The sequence below is a fragment of the Xenopus laevis genome, chromosome 6L, assembly GCF_017654675.1.
Source record: "Xenopus laevis strain J_2021 chromosome 6L, Xenopus_laevis_v10.1, whole genome shotgun sequence".
NCBI lineage: Eukaryota > Metazoa > Chordata > Amphibia > Anura > Pipidae > Xenopus > Xenopus laevis.
The window spans coordinates 125,793,079-125,811,445 of record NC_054381.1 but is presented as its reverse complement, the minus strand read 5'-3'; the positions used below and the strand labels follow the sequence as shown (position 1 = coordinate 125,811,445).

General features: G+C 37.0%; 1 protein-coding gene across 2 annotated transcripts in view; it reads right to left on the bottom strand.

The window, feature by feature from the left end:
- The window catches only part of LOC108718582 (sodium/potassium-transporting ATPase subunit beta-1-interacting protein 3), a 332,805-nt gene that overhangs the window by 64,536 nt on the left and 249,902 nt on the right, over positions 1 to 18,367 (bottom strand). For both annotated transcript variants that reach the window (XM_041566439.1, XM_041566438.1), the window contains exon 4: positions 6,503 to 6,700. In XM_041566439.1, coding sequence (XP_041422373.1) covers positions 6,503 to 6,700 — 198 coding nt within the window. The remainder of the gene's footprint in view (positions 1 to 6,502; positions 6,701 to 18,367) is intronic.

Below are 18,367 nucleotides of genomic sequence, written 5' to 3'. Positions count from 1 at the left end.
TCTTTGCCCTTTTAAGGAAGAATGGTTTTATTTTGCAGTCTTTTTCCAAATGACACAGGGAAGGATTAACAATAAAACTGCACGTTAGCATTTTCTCAAGTGCATGATTATAAATAAAGTACCCAGCAAGCTTTACAAATATCCACACTAGGGAATTCTGGTGATGGCTGCACGCAATACTGACCTTCAACTCTGCAAAGAATCATTTCCAACAAAACTGGCAATTATTTCCTTTATACATCTACTCGGTCAGTACAACAGCATCAGCAGTACTGTATTAAATCTTCATCCATGCCTTCTGAATGGCAACTTCTATCATGCAATGCCGGTTATGGGGTACACAAAGCCCCCTAGAAGAAGCAGTTACTGCACAATTATCCTACAAAAGAGTTCTTGCTAGGATGAACTAGACATCCAGGGGGTTATTTATCAAAGGTCGAGTGTTTTTTTTTTACCTTGAACGAACTCAATACTCGAATGGTTTCTTATTTAAGAAAAACTCTAATGTGAAAAATCTGATTTTGCGAGTTTGATTAACGCAACCTGAAAATGCGAATCAATTGAGCTTTCTGCGGAATTTTATTTGGTCTACCACCTTACCAAACATGCAGATCTTAGGGTGTATGGCCACATTCAGAATAAACACTTTGCTTATTTAAATTATGTATAAGCAGGGCCGCCATCAGGGGGGCACAGGGGGTATTGTTGTACTGGCCTAAAGGAGGACCCGACTGTGCTCCACTTTTCGAAATAGCTGGGCCTCCCTAGATAGCACCAAAGTTGTGCCGAACCGCTGAAGTCCCGAAGCCGTGAACGGAGCAGAAGCCACAAAAAGACCAGAAGTTGAAGTTGTGAAAAAAACCTGAAGCCACAAAAGGAGCCTAAGTTGAAGTCCCAAAGCCACGAGTTCAGTTCTACTGAACACCAATGTGTTGTTGTTTTTATTAAACCCCTGACCACTAAGGTATTATTTTAATATTCTATAGTCCCTGTCACCCTTGTTTTTTGAAAAAATATTCTCTGGGGCCCCAATGTTTCTTTTTAACTTGTAAGGGGGCCATGGCCACCAACGTTTTTTAAAAAAACTTTTATGGGGGCCCTGGCGCCAATATTTTTTTAAAAAACTTTTATGGGAGTCCTGGCACCAATGTTTTTTTCAACTTATAGGGGGGCCCTGACCACCAATGATTTTTTAAAAAACTTTTATGGGGGCTCTGGCCCAATTATTTTTTTTATCGTGTAGGGGGGCCCTGGGCCCAATGTTTTTGTTTTACTTATAAGGGGGCCCTGACCATCAATGACTTTTTATAACTTGTGTGTGGGGGTTTACCATTTTAAGCGCTGATGTCTGTGTAGCCTTTTTACTGTGGCGTGTGGTGGGCGGGATCTGGGCTTAGGTATAGGGTGGGCGGGGCCAATAGACAGAACAGTAATTGACAGCACAGCATTTTTGCCTTGGATTTTTGGGACAATAGGTTCAATTTCATCCAGGGCACCATCTACATGGAGTCTGTATATTCTCCTTGGTTACTCCCAGAGTGTGTGAACTTGTTCCAGGGTTCCTCAAACACTCCAAAACAGGTAAACAGGCACCTGATAAGCTCGACCATAGTGTTTGAATGTAAGTTCTACTTGGGTAGGGACTGATGTGAATGTTATACTATCTGTAAAGAGATGAGGAATATGTCAGCAGTATATAAAGGATAAGACCACATAACCTGTAGGTATGAGATCTGTTATCCAGGAAACCTGTTATGCAGAAATCTCAGAATTTGTCACCCATAGACTCCATTTTAAACAAATAATTCACATTCTTAAATAGTATATCTTTTTTCTCTGTAAAAATGAAACAGTAGCCTGTACTTGATGGCAATTAAGCTGCATGAATCCATATTGGAGACAAAACAAACCTATTAGGTTTATTCAATGTTTAAATTATTTTTTAGCAGACATAAGGTCCCATACCTGTACTAAGAAAATAAAAAACAATAGTATTTTACTATTGTTTAACATAGCAATATATTCCTCATTTACAGGTAGCTGTTAATCAGCAGAGGAGGACTGAAGGAAGCAAGCAGGAAACATCATATGACTGACCAAGTATAACTTTATAGATATTGAGCTGTTTGAAAAGGAAAAAAATATGTTTATTTTCAAAAAATGAAAACTCATAAATGTTAGCATAGTTATAATCATAAAATAAGATCTTTTCATATAGATTTATGGTACCTGTTATTCAGAATGATCGGGACAAGGGGTGCTCCGGATAACGGATCTTTCTACAACTTGGATTTTCATATCTTAAGTCTACTAGATGATCATGTAAACATTAAATAAACCCAATAGGCTGGTTTTGCTTCCAATAAGGATTAATTATATCTTAGTTTGGTTTATCTTATTTGTTATTATTACAGAGAAAAAGGAATTTTTTTAAAAAAACTGGATTATTTGGATACATTGGAGTCTAGGGGCAAATTCACTAAAGGGCGAAGTGACTAACGCTGGTGAAAATTCGCCAGAGTGAAGTCATTTTGCAACTTCGCAAATTTACTATCAGTCACCCTGGCGAAAATTCGCCAGCGATGATGATAGCCTAGCGCAAATTCGCACTCTAATGCTGGTGAAGTTGCACTCTTTTTCTGAACGTGACCTCCTTCTCCAGAGTTTACTTTGCCGGGTTAGAGCAGGAGAAGTGCAATAGAGTAGATAGAAAATTTTAAAATTTTCTAAGTCCCAAAATAGTTGAAATTTTTTCTAAGTCCCAAAAACCCTGGCGTCTTTTCCTTTTTTAAGGGTGATAGGCTGAAAAAAATCATAAATTTTTTTTGGGGGCACCCTCCTTCCCCCTTACATTTCCTAACATATGGTATCTAAACTATACAGTGAGCACATGTATAGGGCAAAATAACAACTCTATTTTATTTTATGAAGCTTTCGCAGGCTTGTGTAGCATAATGTATTTGCTGCTACATATACGTTTATTTTGTAGTTTAACTTGGCGCCGTATTCAAATGAGGCATCGCTAGCGTACATTTGCTTTGCTTGACGAATTAACGCTAGCGCAGCTTCGCTACCATTCGCCTCCCTGAGCGCAAATTCGCATTTGCCCCCCAAGGAGACAATCATTCCATAATTCAGAGCTTTGTGGATAATGGGATTCCGGATAACGGATCCCATACCTATAAAAAATTATTGAAACATTAATTAAACCCAAAAGGATTGTTTTGCTGCTTATAAGGATTAATTCTATCTTACTTGGGATCAAGTACAAGGTACTGTTTTATTATTACAGAGAAAATAGAAATAATTTTTTAAAACTTTAAAGAATGGAGTCTATGGGAGACCGCCTCCCGATAATGTGGAACTTTCTGGGTGATGGGTTTCTGGATAATGGATCCCATACCTGTAACACAAACTTTGTTTCAATACTGCATGACTCATGACAAAGCACAGCACCACACAGCTTGTGTAACATCATACAATGCAGTGGAAAAGGGGGTTCTAATAAGGCGTCTTCTACGAATCATGAAACAAAAATGTGAACCTTTATCTGTGGCTTTCATATCTAAGTATTTCCTCTGAAGTTTTTATATTTGCTACGTGTTCTGTGTGCAAATTGTTGAGCTAATTACAAGAGCAGTTTATGTCCGGGAAGGCAACATCTTTCATAGATATATATGCATAATTATGATTACAGCTTTACTAATGTAGTAACACATAGGAAGATGAAAGGCTGCGAGAGAGAGAACTTTACGGTATTCAGTGTGTAACTGCTAAAATTCTCCGGCAGCCATGCAAGCAACAGAAATACTGTAGTGAATCATTATCTTTAAATAACTTCATATATACAGTTTCTGCAAAATGAACTTTAGTCTATTTTACTTTCCCCGAACTAGAAATGAGGAAAGTGAAAACTATGAGCTGTCAGTTAAGCAAGAAGCTTATATATAAATATAACTGAAATATAGGATGATGTACATTATTAGTAATGTGATACTGTGGAACAATGTTACATCTCCTGAACACATTGTAGTTATTCCTTAATGTTCCTCGGTGAAAAGTGAGACTGCACTTCATGAATTGATTTAAGAAATAAAAGTAAATGGCTTGTTAACTGTTCTTCTTTATGATATCTACAGTTCCATTCTATGTATTTATATTTAATATTACTGTTTGTCGCTATTGTTCATTTAATGGAGTGTCTATTGTAATATAATAGGTGGGTTGGAGAAGACATATTACCTTTCAGACCTGCTGGGGAAGAACCATGCAGCAGGGTCTGTGAGAAGGCTTCTGCCTCAGGGTTGAAGAAAAAATATCAGGCTATGAATAACCTCTAAATGGGCAAACCCTTTCAAGAAGTTGGGTATCAGGTATCTCGTAAACGAGGACTAGTATATACAGTGGGTTCAGCTTTGTCCCAGTACATTCTGGGAAGGTAAGATAGTGAGAATTAACTAGAAAGAGCAGCCTTGTGCACATCTTATAGAAGAACAATCCTCCTGCCTGGCTGAACCAAATCCTAATTTGCATATGCAGGGACAGGGAGCGAAATCATGTGAAGTAAAAAATGTTTTCCCCTTCCCACCCCTAATTTGCATATGCTAATTAGGCTCTGTATTTGGCCAAATCTTTCGCGAAGGATTCAGGGGTTTGGCCGAATCCAAAATAGTGGATTTAGTGCATCCCTAATATAAATATATCTGTCAACATCTATCTACCTTGGTTGATCTGAGTATAACCCTGTCGCATTTCCAAATAAACCTTTTGTTCATGTTTAAGAACATCTGGTGTCCTATTTACCTTGTTGCAGCAGCTGAAAAGTGCAGTTGCACAACACCCTCTCCATTCCTTCTCCACTTAGCAAGGGCCCAGCAGAGAAAGGGAGTCCAGTGTAATCAATGTTACTGCCAAACTAAGCTAGATACTGTATTCTGGGCCAAGATAAGGTTTTATTACCTTTAACAAAAACAGAGCTGGTTGGAGGAGTTTGTTTTAGTAACACTAAGGGAGTAATTTACTAGCAATGAAATTTGAAATTTTTCCATAAAAAATTATGGTTTTCTCATTTTTTTAAAAAAAAAAAAGCTCTACAAATTCGAGCTTTATTAAGTATAAAAACCACGAAAACCACTAATACAAAACGTTTCCATGTAAAAGTTGTTGATGTCCTATAGAAGTCAATGGGAGCTGTGCTGATCTTTTTGGGACGCTCTAAAGCAATTAGTATTTGTAGAGGTTTTCATATTTTTTTAGATAGGAATTTTATAAAAAACTCACATTTTTAGATTTTTTAATAAATTCTCATGGCAATCGTAGTTTTAGAGTTTGTGAGTTTAGTCGTGGTGTCAAAAACCTAAAACCACGAAAATGAGACTGTTGATAAATAGGCCCCCAGGATTTAGGAGTAGACAGGTTGGCCGGTCCAACATGAATGAGAAAGTGATATCTCTTTTATGCTGAGGAGAAATGCAGGTATGGGATCTGTTATGCGGAAACCCATTATACAGAAAGCATGAAATTACGGAAAGGCCATCTCCCATAGACTCCATTTTATCCAAATAATTAAAAAAAATCTTAAATTCTATCCTTTTTCTCTGTAATAATAAAACAGTACCTTGTACTTGATCCCAACTATGAAATAGTTAATCCTTATTGGAAGCAAGACCAGCCTATTGGGTATATTTAATGTTTACGTGATTTTCTAGTAGACTTAAGGTATGAAGATCCAATTTACAGAAAGATCTGTTATCCAGAAAACCCCAGGTCCCGAGCATTCTGGATAACGGGTCCCATACCTGTATTAAAGAAAGCATATGAAGGCATAGAAGGTATAGAATTCATGTCTGCAAGAAGTAGTGACTGAAACAAATTACAAATTAATTGTAAAATATTACAGTTATTATATCTATAGTAATAAGTCAAATCAACTGGACTTGCTGTATATATTTTTCTTTTGCTCTTGAAGATGTAAACTGAGAAAGCCAGTTGGATAACTAATAAAACGTTTTCAAGAGAGAAAAAAAACAAATACCAAAAAAATAACCAGTTTCTTTGACTTATTACTATAGATATACCATGACCTGGATGAACGAGAACCTTCACAGTTCCAGTTCCTATAGCCTCTCAAGGCTGAGGTTAGGCAGACAGTAGCAAGGCAGACAGCATGGGGCAGTGTTGTGAAAGGGCTGTTGGAGGTTTGAGGGAAAGAAGAAAAAAAGCTAAGAACATTCTATCAGTTTTTACCTGGTTGGAGATATCCTGAAGCTCAGGGTAACAGCACAATAAACACAAGTTATCAGATCAATTCAAGTACAAGAAACACAAAGCTCCGACTCCAGTGTGTACTGGATGGTGTTTGGCAACACAGAAAAGATGTTTCATTCACTGACAGGACACATGTTGACAGCTGACAAGTAAATATATTGATATTCTTGATACAGGTAAGTGTGTGAAATAGAAGAGGTTAACTGCGACTGTAGTTGGTTAAAAGGAGACTTACAGACAGAAGTATTTGGACAGCACTGTGGATGACCTCGAGGTACTGATATTCTATGATGCATCCTGTCACAGAAATAAACGAGTGATCTCCCAGATTGTTGCTTGGAGGAGCGGGCACAAGTCTCCACACACAGCCCGGCCCATGCTCTCGCCACCATGAACGATGGATGGAGATATTGAAGGTCATGAGGTCGGTGTCCTGTGGTGAAAAGCAAGTTTAAAGTACCCTTTTAATCAGTAATAATATATAGTGAATAAAGAACCCCCTATTGTAAAATATAAGGATATTATAAGTTACTGAGGAGTTCCATGACCATATACAGGTCATGGAACGCAGAGGTTTTATCTAATATCCTCATATTTTCCAAGGGGTACTTTATTTATTATAATACACATGTTTTAGTGAGTCATGAGACAGAAATGACATCACTACTCACTGTTTATAACTGATGACATCACAACTCACCGTTTATAAGAATATAATTTACAAGATATTCATGGCTTTTGTGTATTATAAATATATTATAAATAGCATGGCTTTCATAAAAGCAAAATGGTGAATAACTAACTGTACAAATAACAAAGGTATAAGTGATAAAAGTGTTCTGAGAGGCCACAACACTGAAGGCAGATAGGTCTGTAATGGGTGGTGGATTAACATAAGGGCAATTCAGGTGGTCTTTCTGGGGGATAACAGCCTGGAGAGGGGGGCTGGATGTGGGTGGACCTGGGGCTGATCCGGGGAAGAAGTGGGGAGGATCTCAAAAAGGGTGGAGCTTCACACCTGCTTGAGCTCTGAACCTATCACTGTATTGTAAACCAGTAGCTGCAGAGAGCAGTGCCAGCTGGTACAAGGCAGCCCTGTCCTTAATGAGGTTGTTCACCTTTGAGATAACTTTTAGTATGATGTAGAGAGGGATATTCTGGGACAATTTATAATAGGTTTTCATTTTTTATTATTTGTGTTTTTTTAGTTATTTAGCTTTTTATTCAGCAGTTTGCAATTTCAGCAATCCAGTCACTAGTGTTCAAATTCCCCTAGCAACCATGCACTGATTTGAATAAGAGACTGGGATATGAATAGGAGAGGAACTGAATAGAAAGATGAGTAATAAAAAGTAGCAATAACAATACATGTGTAGCCTTACAGAGCATTTGTTTTTAGATGGGGTCAGTGACCCCCCCCATTTGAAATTTGGAAAGAGTCAGAAGAAAAACACAAATAATTAAAAAACTCCAAAAAATAAACAATGAAGACCAATTAAAAAGTTGCTTAGAATTGTCCATTCTATAACATAGTAAAAGTTAACTTAAAGGTGAAACACCCCTTTAATACCCTTTAATAAAGCCTTCTGTAGGGCAGTTGGTAAGTACAGGGATCTGTCCACCCTCTGGTGCCCCTTAAGTTGGACATCTGATTGACACATAAATTAGGGGGTGGGAGGAGGGACACACTTACATGCTTCCATACACTACTTTAAAAAAAAAGTTCCTTTTACGTTGTCTGTTATAGGTGTAATGACATGCAGTGTGTGACCTGCCATACTATATACATGCTTTAAAGGGGACCTGTCACCCAAAAAAATTATTAAAAATTCTATTTTATCACATAAGTCAAGCATAATGAACTTTAATAACACTGTATAAATTATTTGAATCTTGTTTCCTTCAGTCTGGGATTTCATAATTGTAGCAAGCAGGCAGAAGCCATTTTGTGGACCCTGTTATTAAGACAAGCCTTGCATCATCTCAGAATCTTATTTGTGCACCAGAATGGAGGACCTGAGGTCCATCCCCATGTGCTGGCTACACAATTAAACGATGTGGGGAGAGCAGTGACATCTAGGAAGTGCTGAATGGAAAGTGAAAGTAATTGTCAGCCCCGCCTCTATACCTAAGGCATAAAGGAGGGGCAGACAAAATTTGATTGACAGCTGAGATTTAAAATGAACTTACAACAGCTATGAATGCTTTAATAAAAAAAAAGGAAATTGGATTTCATGTTTAATTTGAAAAGGACTTTTTTGTGTCATATTTTTGTGTCTGAGTGGCAGGTCCAGTTTAAGATCTGGCTGCAGGCTATAGCTATTATGGCAGAACTAGAATGCTGATTTAAGACATATCTGTATTTTTTTACTGAGCAGTAACTATGGTTACTGTTTATTAAAGAAGTTCTGACAGCTTCAGGTTTACCAACTTTTCCATGCTACGCCCAAATGAAGTTTAACAAATTGGAAACTTGCCCAGAGGCTCGCTTTAACTTTAACCCTACGCTCCTCTTGTTTAGAGAAACCTTTGATTTCTGCTGCTGAACATTAACAACCCATAGAAAAGGACTGAATTTTAGTGCTTAAAGCTGTCCTACTTTGTTGAAACGTTTTTCTCTGTTCGTAAACCTGTCCCTTGGTTTGGGGGGAAACGTAGAGCTTGGTCTTACCAAGTTATGTGATAAATGGCAGACCTATTGTTATTGTGCCATTAAAGGACATGCAAACCTGCCCAAAAAATGTAATTAAAGATTTGAAATCTTTAAATACCTGCCACGCTGGTAATTAAAAGGTTAATAGTAAGGCTGCATCACCCATATCACTTTGGATTATTTCTCCTCCTCTAACCCACTCTGCCCCTCCCTCAGAAATATACTATGGCTGTTGGCTACTGAGCATGCTCAGTTCTTCTCAACTCAGATTATTAAAAACACCCTCCAGCCTAGCAGCCAATGAAAATATAGCATTGATGATTCCCAAAAAAACTCTGCTGTCTATTCTATTTTTCTTCAATCTAGTTTCCTGAGCTCAATTTAACTACTACAGTGCTCAATACAAGCAGTTAAATTTTAATTAAATTACATTGTGCCTGTGTGAGCATAAAATTCTTCATTGCATGTACTTTACAGCGCACATGTACTGTTGTGCAGATGTCAATGATGATGTGTCAGAGGGAAAATGGCCGCCATGTGAAAGCTATTTATTTTAGGATAATGTGATGGTGCTGGCGAACAGAGAGGATATATTCAGTACAGAATATGCTGATTGGGTTGGGGAGATGTGCCCACTTATATATATGGTAGGAGAATGTAGGGTTTACATAACCTTTAAACCATTATAAATACAGATGTAAATAGTGATTTATTTTTAAAAAAAATTGAGATATCTGGAATTTGAAGTTTTATATTCACATATAGTAACTCTGCAACCAAAATGTGATACTCCATATGGCATGTTAGAGTGCCAATTGATCTGTGTATATTTCCTTGTGATGATTTAGAAGACTAAAGTCCAATATCTCATGGTCATTGCAAGGCTAATGATTGACCTGCAATGTGTGATGGCTGAGGGACTGCACTAAAAATGAATATTAAACAAAATGCAAATGGTCTATTATACTTCTAGCTGAGGCATATGCATTCCCCAATTGACACTCAGGCATCCCTGGGTACTAATGTTCATTGCTGACAGATGGCCAGTACTGGGCATTAAACACATACATAAAAATTACAACACAATATTTGGCAGTGAAAACAATTGCTTTGACCTCTTCTGTCAGTGACCAAAAGTAAAACCACTTTGCATGGTATATTTGCCTCCTAATTGGAGGATTGTACATCAAATAGCCCCATAGAAGGGAATTTAATTCATGGATGGCCATCAACTAAGTTTCCTTCTAGGCAGGCAAACACCAACATCCACAACTTTTTGTAAAGGCAGCCCTAAATCTAAAAAAGTTGCATTGAGTGCTAACTGGAATGGCAAAAGTGTCTATGAGGAGAGGGCCCTCAACTTGCCAACCTGTGTGCTAAGGCTGTTTAGTTACAAAGCAAGAGCAAATAAACCTCATGTAGATGATCAATATTCAAGATTTTTTCTAAAAGCTCTCATTTGGGGCAGGACTGTGCCAAAGCTCTTGCAGTGTCCAGCAGCTGTGTTGTCAATTATGCACTATATTGTGGTGCCGCTTGCCTATAACTGGGGCATTTTGCAAAAATATTTCCATTTGCAATTATGGCAGTTTGTGCCCAGACAATATTATTATAAATATACCTTTACTGTAAAATATAAAACTGTTACAGAACAAGCAAACAAATAATAATTATCTCATGCAATAGTTAAAGGACATTTTACCAACAAGACCTAAGAAACTCTGTGCTTTTATTGTACGTACGTTGGGCCAAGCGTGGCAATTTAAGTGCTCATTAAATCCTCATTAGAATAAAAGGACACCTCAAAGCAGTTCCGCTTAATTAAGTTTAAAGCATGCACTTGTAATCACATTTAATAAGCGCTGTCACTAATACCGGCCCTGTGAGGAGGTTACACAATAATGTTGCCTTTAACTAGTGATTACTATTTAGCAAACATTAGGGAATAATGGAGATAATGGTTTATTCATGTGTTTATAAGCAAGAATAACAATGACCATATGCAGCAACATCTTTTCCAAACTGAAGAGAAAAAATACAATTTGGGTGTTTTACAAATTAGCAAAATCCAAAATATTCATAGTTGTGTACATTTTGATGAATCAGGTACAAATGAATAAGGCACATTGTTTCCTTGGGACACAATGACACTGGAATTCTGGGGGAAAACACAGCATTTTGGGGGGGGAAACATGGTACTGTTAAAACTGGACTTTGTTCACTGCCCTTGCAGACTTAAATGAGCCCTATAAAGATCTCCTGCTTTAAACTGGGCCCAATGCAGCAAGTTCTGATGTGATAACAACGTTTTAAACTTCATGGGAATGATTTTTTTTTTTAGTTATTCTAGAATAAAAAAAATGCCTTAATAAACAGGAATGAAATTTAATGTTATTCAAAGAATGCTAAATAAAAACTTTTTTTTTAAACATATCACAAATTAAAAAAATAATTTCGACCTGCAAGGAAAATATTTGTGCTTTGCTAAATCTCCCTGTTACCAACCAACTTTCAACATTCAGCTATTCACAAACAACTGAGATTAAATGTTGGGCCAAAAAGGCTGACCCATATTGAAAACAGTTTGAAACCCACAACATTAGATACAGGTATGGGACCTGTTATCCAAAATGCTTGGAACTTGTGGTTTTCCTTATAATGGATCTTTCCATAATTTGGATCTCCATACCTACTAAAAATCATGTAAACATTAAATAAATCCAGTAGGATTATTTATTTTGCCTCCAGTAAGGATTATATATATATATATATATATATATATATATATATATATATATATATATATATATATATACAGAGAAAAAGGAAATCATTTTAAAAAAATGATTTGACTAAAACTGGGCCTATGGGAGACGGCCTTCCTGTAATATATGCCTGTATATAGACTCATAGACCTGGGAGCGGAGAATGGAATCATTTCAGTACTTGATTCTTTAGAAAATATGCCCGATTCTAGCGGACTCAATGTTTTTCTGGAAACGCGCTCATGAACTTGAGGAAATAAGTAATTACTTTTCTCTGTTTCTCTCTCTATGGATAGATAGATAGATAGATAGATAGATAGATAGATAGATAGATAGATAGATAGATAGATAGATAGATAGATGATAAATGGATATATACTGTAGATATAGGCAGAGATAGATGAATAGATAGATAGATAGATAGATAGATAGATAGATAGATAGATAGATAGATAGATAGATAGATAGATGATAGAGCGAGAGAGAGAAAGAGAGAGAGAGAGAGAGAGAGAGAGAGAGAGAGAATACAGTTTAATCTAAACTAAGGGGCACAAAGCAGTGGGAGGGCGGCAGCCTAAATACTAATTAAAGTGTTATTCGGGTTTAGGACTATTTAGTTTAAGTCATATTAAGACATACCCTTAAATCCATATGCTTCTTCCTCCCCTATGGATAATAAATCCCCCAGCACATGAATAAACACCTTAGGGCCCCTAACAACAATTTCCAAATGCTAACAAGCCTCCAGAACAAATCCTAGGCTCACATCCCACAGGTTACATAGAGCAGATAGAGTATGGCACACACAGGGGGCAGGGCTGGCAGAATACAGCAGGAGATAGGAAAACATCTCAGGACCACTCCAAGATGAACAGTTCATATTGTGCTATAAACAGTGATGCAATGTTGGTGTCCCTCCAGCAGTGTGTATGAGTGTTGTACAGGTATAAAATGTGGGTACTTTTAGTGTGGGTCTAAGGTGTGAACAGTACAGGGCTTTAAGGGTGTGAACAATAGAGGTTTGACATGTGTGAGGAATGCAGGGGGTTTACTGGTGTGAACAATGCAGGATTTTAAAGTCTGAAATTGAGGTGTAAACAATGCAGGGGTCAATTAATCTCAGTGCTGATACCTTTTAAAGTTTACTCAAGGCAGGTAGACAGTAGACTTTCATGTGGGGGACCACGCAAGGGGGGTCGCAGAATACCAGTTTGATGGCACTACCTTCGAGGTTTGGGTCGACCCATGAAGCTGATTTGAATAACACATAATGCTGTTGACATTGCATAACAATTTGGCAGGAAAACACTGCACTGATTATAATGTCTGCCTTTTTGCCACAAATTGGCATATGTTACAAAAAAGTGGTAACAAAACCAGATGCTAGGCATGATATACCAATGAATGCGTGAAATGTGAATGGTAACTGCCAAAGCATTCTAGTTAATTGAACCTAGAAGTTTATGGGGGGTGTACCACCAAAAACTGTCCATTCTGTACAAAAAGTGTAATTCCATGGTATTTGGTCATGGCATGTCTGGAATGGGATGGAATATAGGTCCTGGCTTTCAAGCACACAGAGGCCAGAATAGCCTCCCAAAGGCCCAACAAATAGTGAGTGTCTATGGCATCTTACAGCAGTCCCTCTGGCATTTGCCAGAACCCACAGATTGTCAGTGACAATACAAATTTGATAAAATAGTGTCCCTTTAAAGGAGGCGAAAACACTTTCAATAAATACTATACAGAAGGAGCCCATATATATACATAGAAATTCTAAAACCGGCACACCCATGTAAAATCTTCACCTCTTTATTTTAAGTACATCATATCCTCATTAGGACCTTTCTTAATATGATGTACTAAAAATAAAGAGGTGAAACTTCTTGCCGGTTTTATAATTTGCATATATATATATATATATATATATATATATATATATATATATATATATATATATATATATATATATATATATATATATATATATATATATAAAAATTATAACTGTGCACCCCAATTATACACGAAAGAAGATTTTGCTACTCATCAGACTGTATCAGACACAGGGAATGCTACAGATACAATATATAATATCATGTAGAGGCATTTACATAAGGCAAAATACACAACATTGTATTAGCAGGGTTCTGCATGTATTTATGGCCATAGCAGACAGAACAGTTGCTGGGTGCCATTCTCTAATATCTTTAACGTTTAAAGATATTATAGAATATCTATTTTTTAAATAAAATGAGGGACAAAAAAGTTACCACGGCAATTTTTTGACCACGCCCATTTTGTGGCCACACCCCCTAATTACCATGTTCATTTTACAAAGTTTGGCAGGTTATAACTTATTTCTGTGGTTTTTTTTCAGTTATTACAGTTTTGCTAATGAAGGTGAATCGCCATTTAAGTCTAACTTTTCCCAAGGGACCTGTTATCTTACATTGTTATAATTATTTTTTGGCTTATCTCGAAATTGTTACAAAAGTTTTTTATCTGCTGCTGTGGCTGTTCTGGGCTCTTTGCCAAAAGCCAATTAAGTTTTCTGGCTGTTCAGGGCAGAGGAAAACAGGACTTTCCAGTACAAATGAGGGACTGCGGGTTGAGCTGTCAAAGGAGGGACTGTCCCTCTATAAACGGGACAGTTGGGAGGTAATAGTGAGCCACCCCTTTAATGAATGTCTTGTACCTAATAAGGTATGACCTTGATTAGAAAATGGGCATTCTAGTTTAACATTTTTAACTGCAGTCCTTTCATACAAATCACAGAGTGAGTTCCCTGCCCAGCACTACATGATCAGGCTACAGTATTCCCAAAAAAACACACTGAACACCTAAGCCATTTAATAAAAGATATTCTCCAGTGTCTAAACATTAAATATACATCTGTGTTCTTATTATATCTCTCTGGTATAACGCACACATCTGAGCACCCAGTCACCTGCCACATGAGACATTTTGCTGGGAACAAGTGACACCTTTTTGACAGCTGCAATTGCAGTTCTATTCTCACATACACTTTATCTGTCTTGCACAAAATCAAGTGGCTGATAGTATTTAAGAAAACGACTTGGCTCTCGCTACAATCATATGTCAAATTCATCAGAGAGTATCTGACGAGATGTTGCTTTGCAGTTTAAGACTCAATTTATTAGCAAATATTTACTTGTAACTATAAAAATAGTTCCTTTAAATACAACAGGCAATGACATCTGCAGGCAAAAATAATTGCTTGGGACCTGGGGTTTTCTGGATAATGGATTTTACATAATTTTACATAAAAAGTGTAGATGTTTCCTAAAATGGGAACAGAAATGGGGCACATGAATGAGAGCCTGCATATTCTTGTAAAATGGTATTGACTAAAATATACATAACAACAGCTTGGCTTTTGAGGGGAACACAATAAATGTATGTAAAATTGGATGTAATGGAAAGCTACAACATAGATTATTTTGAATTTCTGCTTCCATGGATGGTCTTTCTTCTAAGACGTCACCCCCCCCCCCCCATCCTTATGCCCTTGGAATACAGGATTTTTATATCAGATTTTCAAAAACGTTGGGGTATTGCACAAAACCTAGCGCACATCAAAATATCATTAGGACTTCTCTCATTGACTTATATGCAACCTCGACAGGTCTGAGATGCCGGATTTTAAATCCTCCAGGTTTAATAAATTTCCGAAAAAAATGTGATTTTTTAAAAGTCTGATTTTATAAGAAAAAAATCACAAATATTTTGTGATTTTTGCATTCGGAATTTAGTAAATAATCCCCTAAATGTGCATAAAATGGAAAAGAATATTGCAAATGGCATAATGCCCATAACTCTTTTTATTTCAATGTTTTGCTTTCCTCAAAGTGATTAGTCTAAGACTGGGAAAATAAGATTGTAATGAGTCATCCAGTGTGAAGAAGCAGAGAAATAAGAAAAATAAGAATTCCATTTTATCCCTTCAAGCTCTGCACCTGATGCTGCCTTCCAAACATTCTCTTCTCCCAAATACATTCTCCGTGTTCATCCAAACAACGACAGTTACACAGGGTACACTGCAATTATGGCGTCTATCTGGCAGATATTGTTTCTTTCAACTCCAATAATTTTATTCTATTTTCTACCTTGATTTGTGAGATGTATTGATTTTTCAAGCTTTTAAAAGCTAAAACTATGGCAGAGTTATAGTGCAGCGTTAAAAAGAGACCATGCATGAGATGACAGTGTTCTTATGGAAAAAAAACACTAATGTAAGTTGGAGCATCCACTTTTAGTAACTGCAAATCACATGCGGCATGATCACTGAGGATTAGCAGTGCGCGCAAGGAAACAACATTCTCACCAAATGTATAAAGCAAGACTGAACAAGTCTGAATCTTCTTATATTTCGGTTTTAAAGCACCAAACGGCAATTATTCATAGCTTACCGAGTAAAAGCCCCTCAGACAGCCATATATGACCAGGGCATAGGTAAGGTAAACATTGTTTATAATGACTCCAGGTAACAAAACTTCCATTATGTGAATGTTTCATGAGGGTACTTAGAAGGAATGTGGAAATCAAGGCTGGACCTCTTCATATAAGCAAAGAGCATTATTTTCTACAGGGTTTGTAAATGGCCACATAAGATTTCAAGAGCCATTCCATCATCTCCTCAGCAATAATGTGTCCAATTATGTATTATTAGTCTCTATGTAGGATCTCTGAGATAAACTGGTGGAGACTCAGGACAGAAAGGCCCTGGTTTAGAAGATTCTCTGAGCTAAAGAGCTCCAGCACCTGCCGGACATCTGTGGGTTTAACATGTTGTAGCATATAAGTGAGGAAGCTACTGAAGTGCTGGTAGTACCTATACTATAGTCCTATAAAGGTAGTACCTATAGTATAGTGGATAAAAGCTCTTTGAAGGAACCCTATCTTCAAGGTGAATACTCATTCATTTATTGAAGTGCAAGCAAGCAAAGACAGTAGCATGGCTAAAGTAATCGCCGTATCACCGCTTAGTATTAAAAGTAGACAATACATTAAAGAAAAAGTAAAACACTATAAAGTATACCTAAAACAAGAACAACATATTTTAGCACATATAGGAGATTTTATTAAAATCCTGTACTGAAATACTTCATTCAAAAGAGTAAATAGATTTTTTTTTAATATGGGCATGAGACTTGTTATCCAGAATGCTTAGGATCTGGGCTTTTCCGGATAACTGATCTTTCTATAATTTGGATCTTTATAGCTTAAGTCTGCTGGAAAATCATCTAAACATTAAATCAGCCCAATAGGCCGGTTTTGCTTCCAATAAGGATTAATTCTATCTTAGTTAATTCTATTTTAGTTGGGATCAAGTACAATGTACCGTTTTATTATATAAAATAATGATTTGGATAAAATGGAGTCTATGGTAGATGGCCTTTCCATAATTTGGAGCTTTCTGGATAACGGGTTTCCAGATAATGGATATCTGTATTCAATTTTGAAATCTGATATAAGGCAAGCCATTTTCTTACTTTCCCAAGTCCTCTCAACCTTCTGACTTGTGTTTTAATAAGGTTCAGTCTTTCTTTACTGCTGTACTGCAAATTGGAGTGACTCTGACACCTCTTCCGAAAGGTTCAAGCACCTGCTTTGAGCTCCATATTTCCATGCACCCAACCTAGCACCCAAACCTGAAGCCACCTGTCCTACCCCACCGCCCTTTGCCAATATTCAGTGAGCCCCACTTAATATCATGCCTTGCCAATCCAGTTTTATTAGGGGCCAAGGAGTGCATTTATAATAATAATTTCCCACATATTTTCCCTTATTTGCAATGAAACAGTATGTACAGTGTGGTTGTGTTTTGTGTCTAGTAACTCATAGCAACCAATCAGCAAGTAGTATTTCATGGTCATCTGTTTGTAAGCAACGATTTCATTGGTTGATATCGATTTTTAAACCTGTTACTGAATAAAGGAAAGGTTATGCTCCTGAAATGTAAACACTTTTGTCAGTCTCTGTAGCTTTAAATGAATGAGCTTTAAACAAATGGATTAAACAGCCTTGCTGACACAAAGCCGTTTCCCCTAAACCTATACTTTTGCAGTGTTTTCATATTTGCTTTATATTGCGATTAGGAGACACACATATACTGTATGTAAGATCAGATACCTCTGAATACAGGAATCGCTGCATAAATCTTTCAAACCATTGCCTAGAAAATTCATTACATTAACAGCTGGAATGAAAATCATTATCTATAGAAAAATAGTCAGTCGGAGGTAATGCTAAATCTGCATGTGTCATTTAAATGAATAACATTTCAGCACCTTACTATTAAAGCTGCCAACCCACGCTGAGCACAGTGGCCATCATTAGCCTCTAGCAGTAAAATCTTTTCTTGTAGCCAACAGAGAGGATGGACCAGTAAAACAAACAGATGCCGCAAATGAATGGGGGTTACTATTAGTTGATTGTTTCAGTGTTCGAATTCCTTTACAGTAACAGGGATGTGGCTATTTTAATAGCTATTCCAATACAGGTATGAGATCCATTATCTGGAAACCTGTTATCCATAAAGCTTCAAATTAGGGGCAGATTCACTAATGGGTAAATTTTCAACAGCGTCATTCTCGCACCCATTGTACCAGTTTGGCAGGTACAAATACGCTATGAATACACTAATTCACTAGAATGC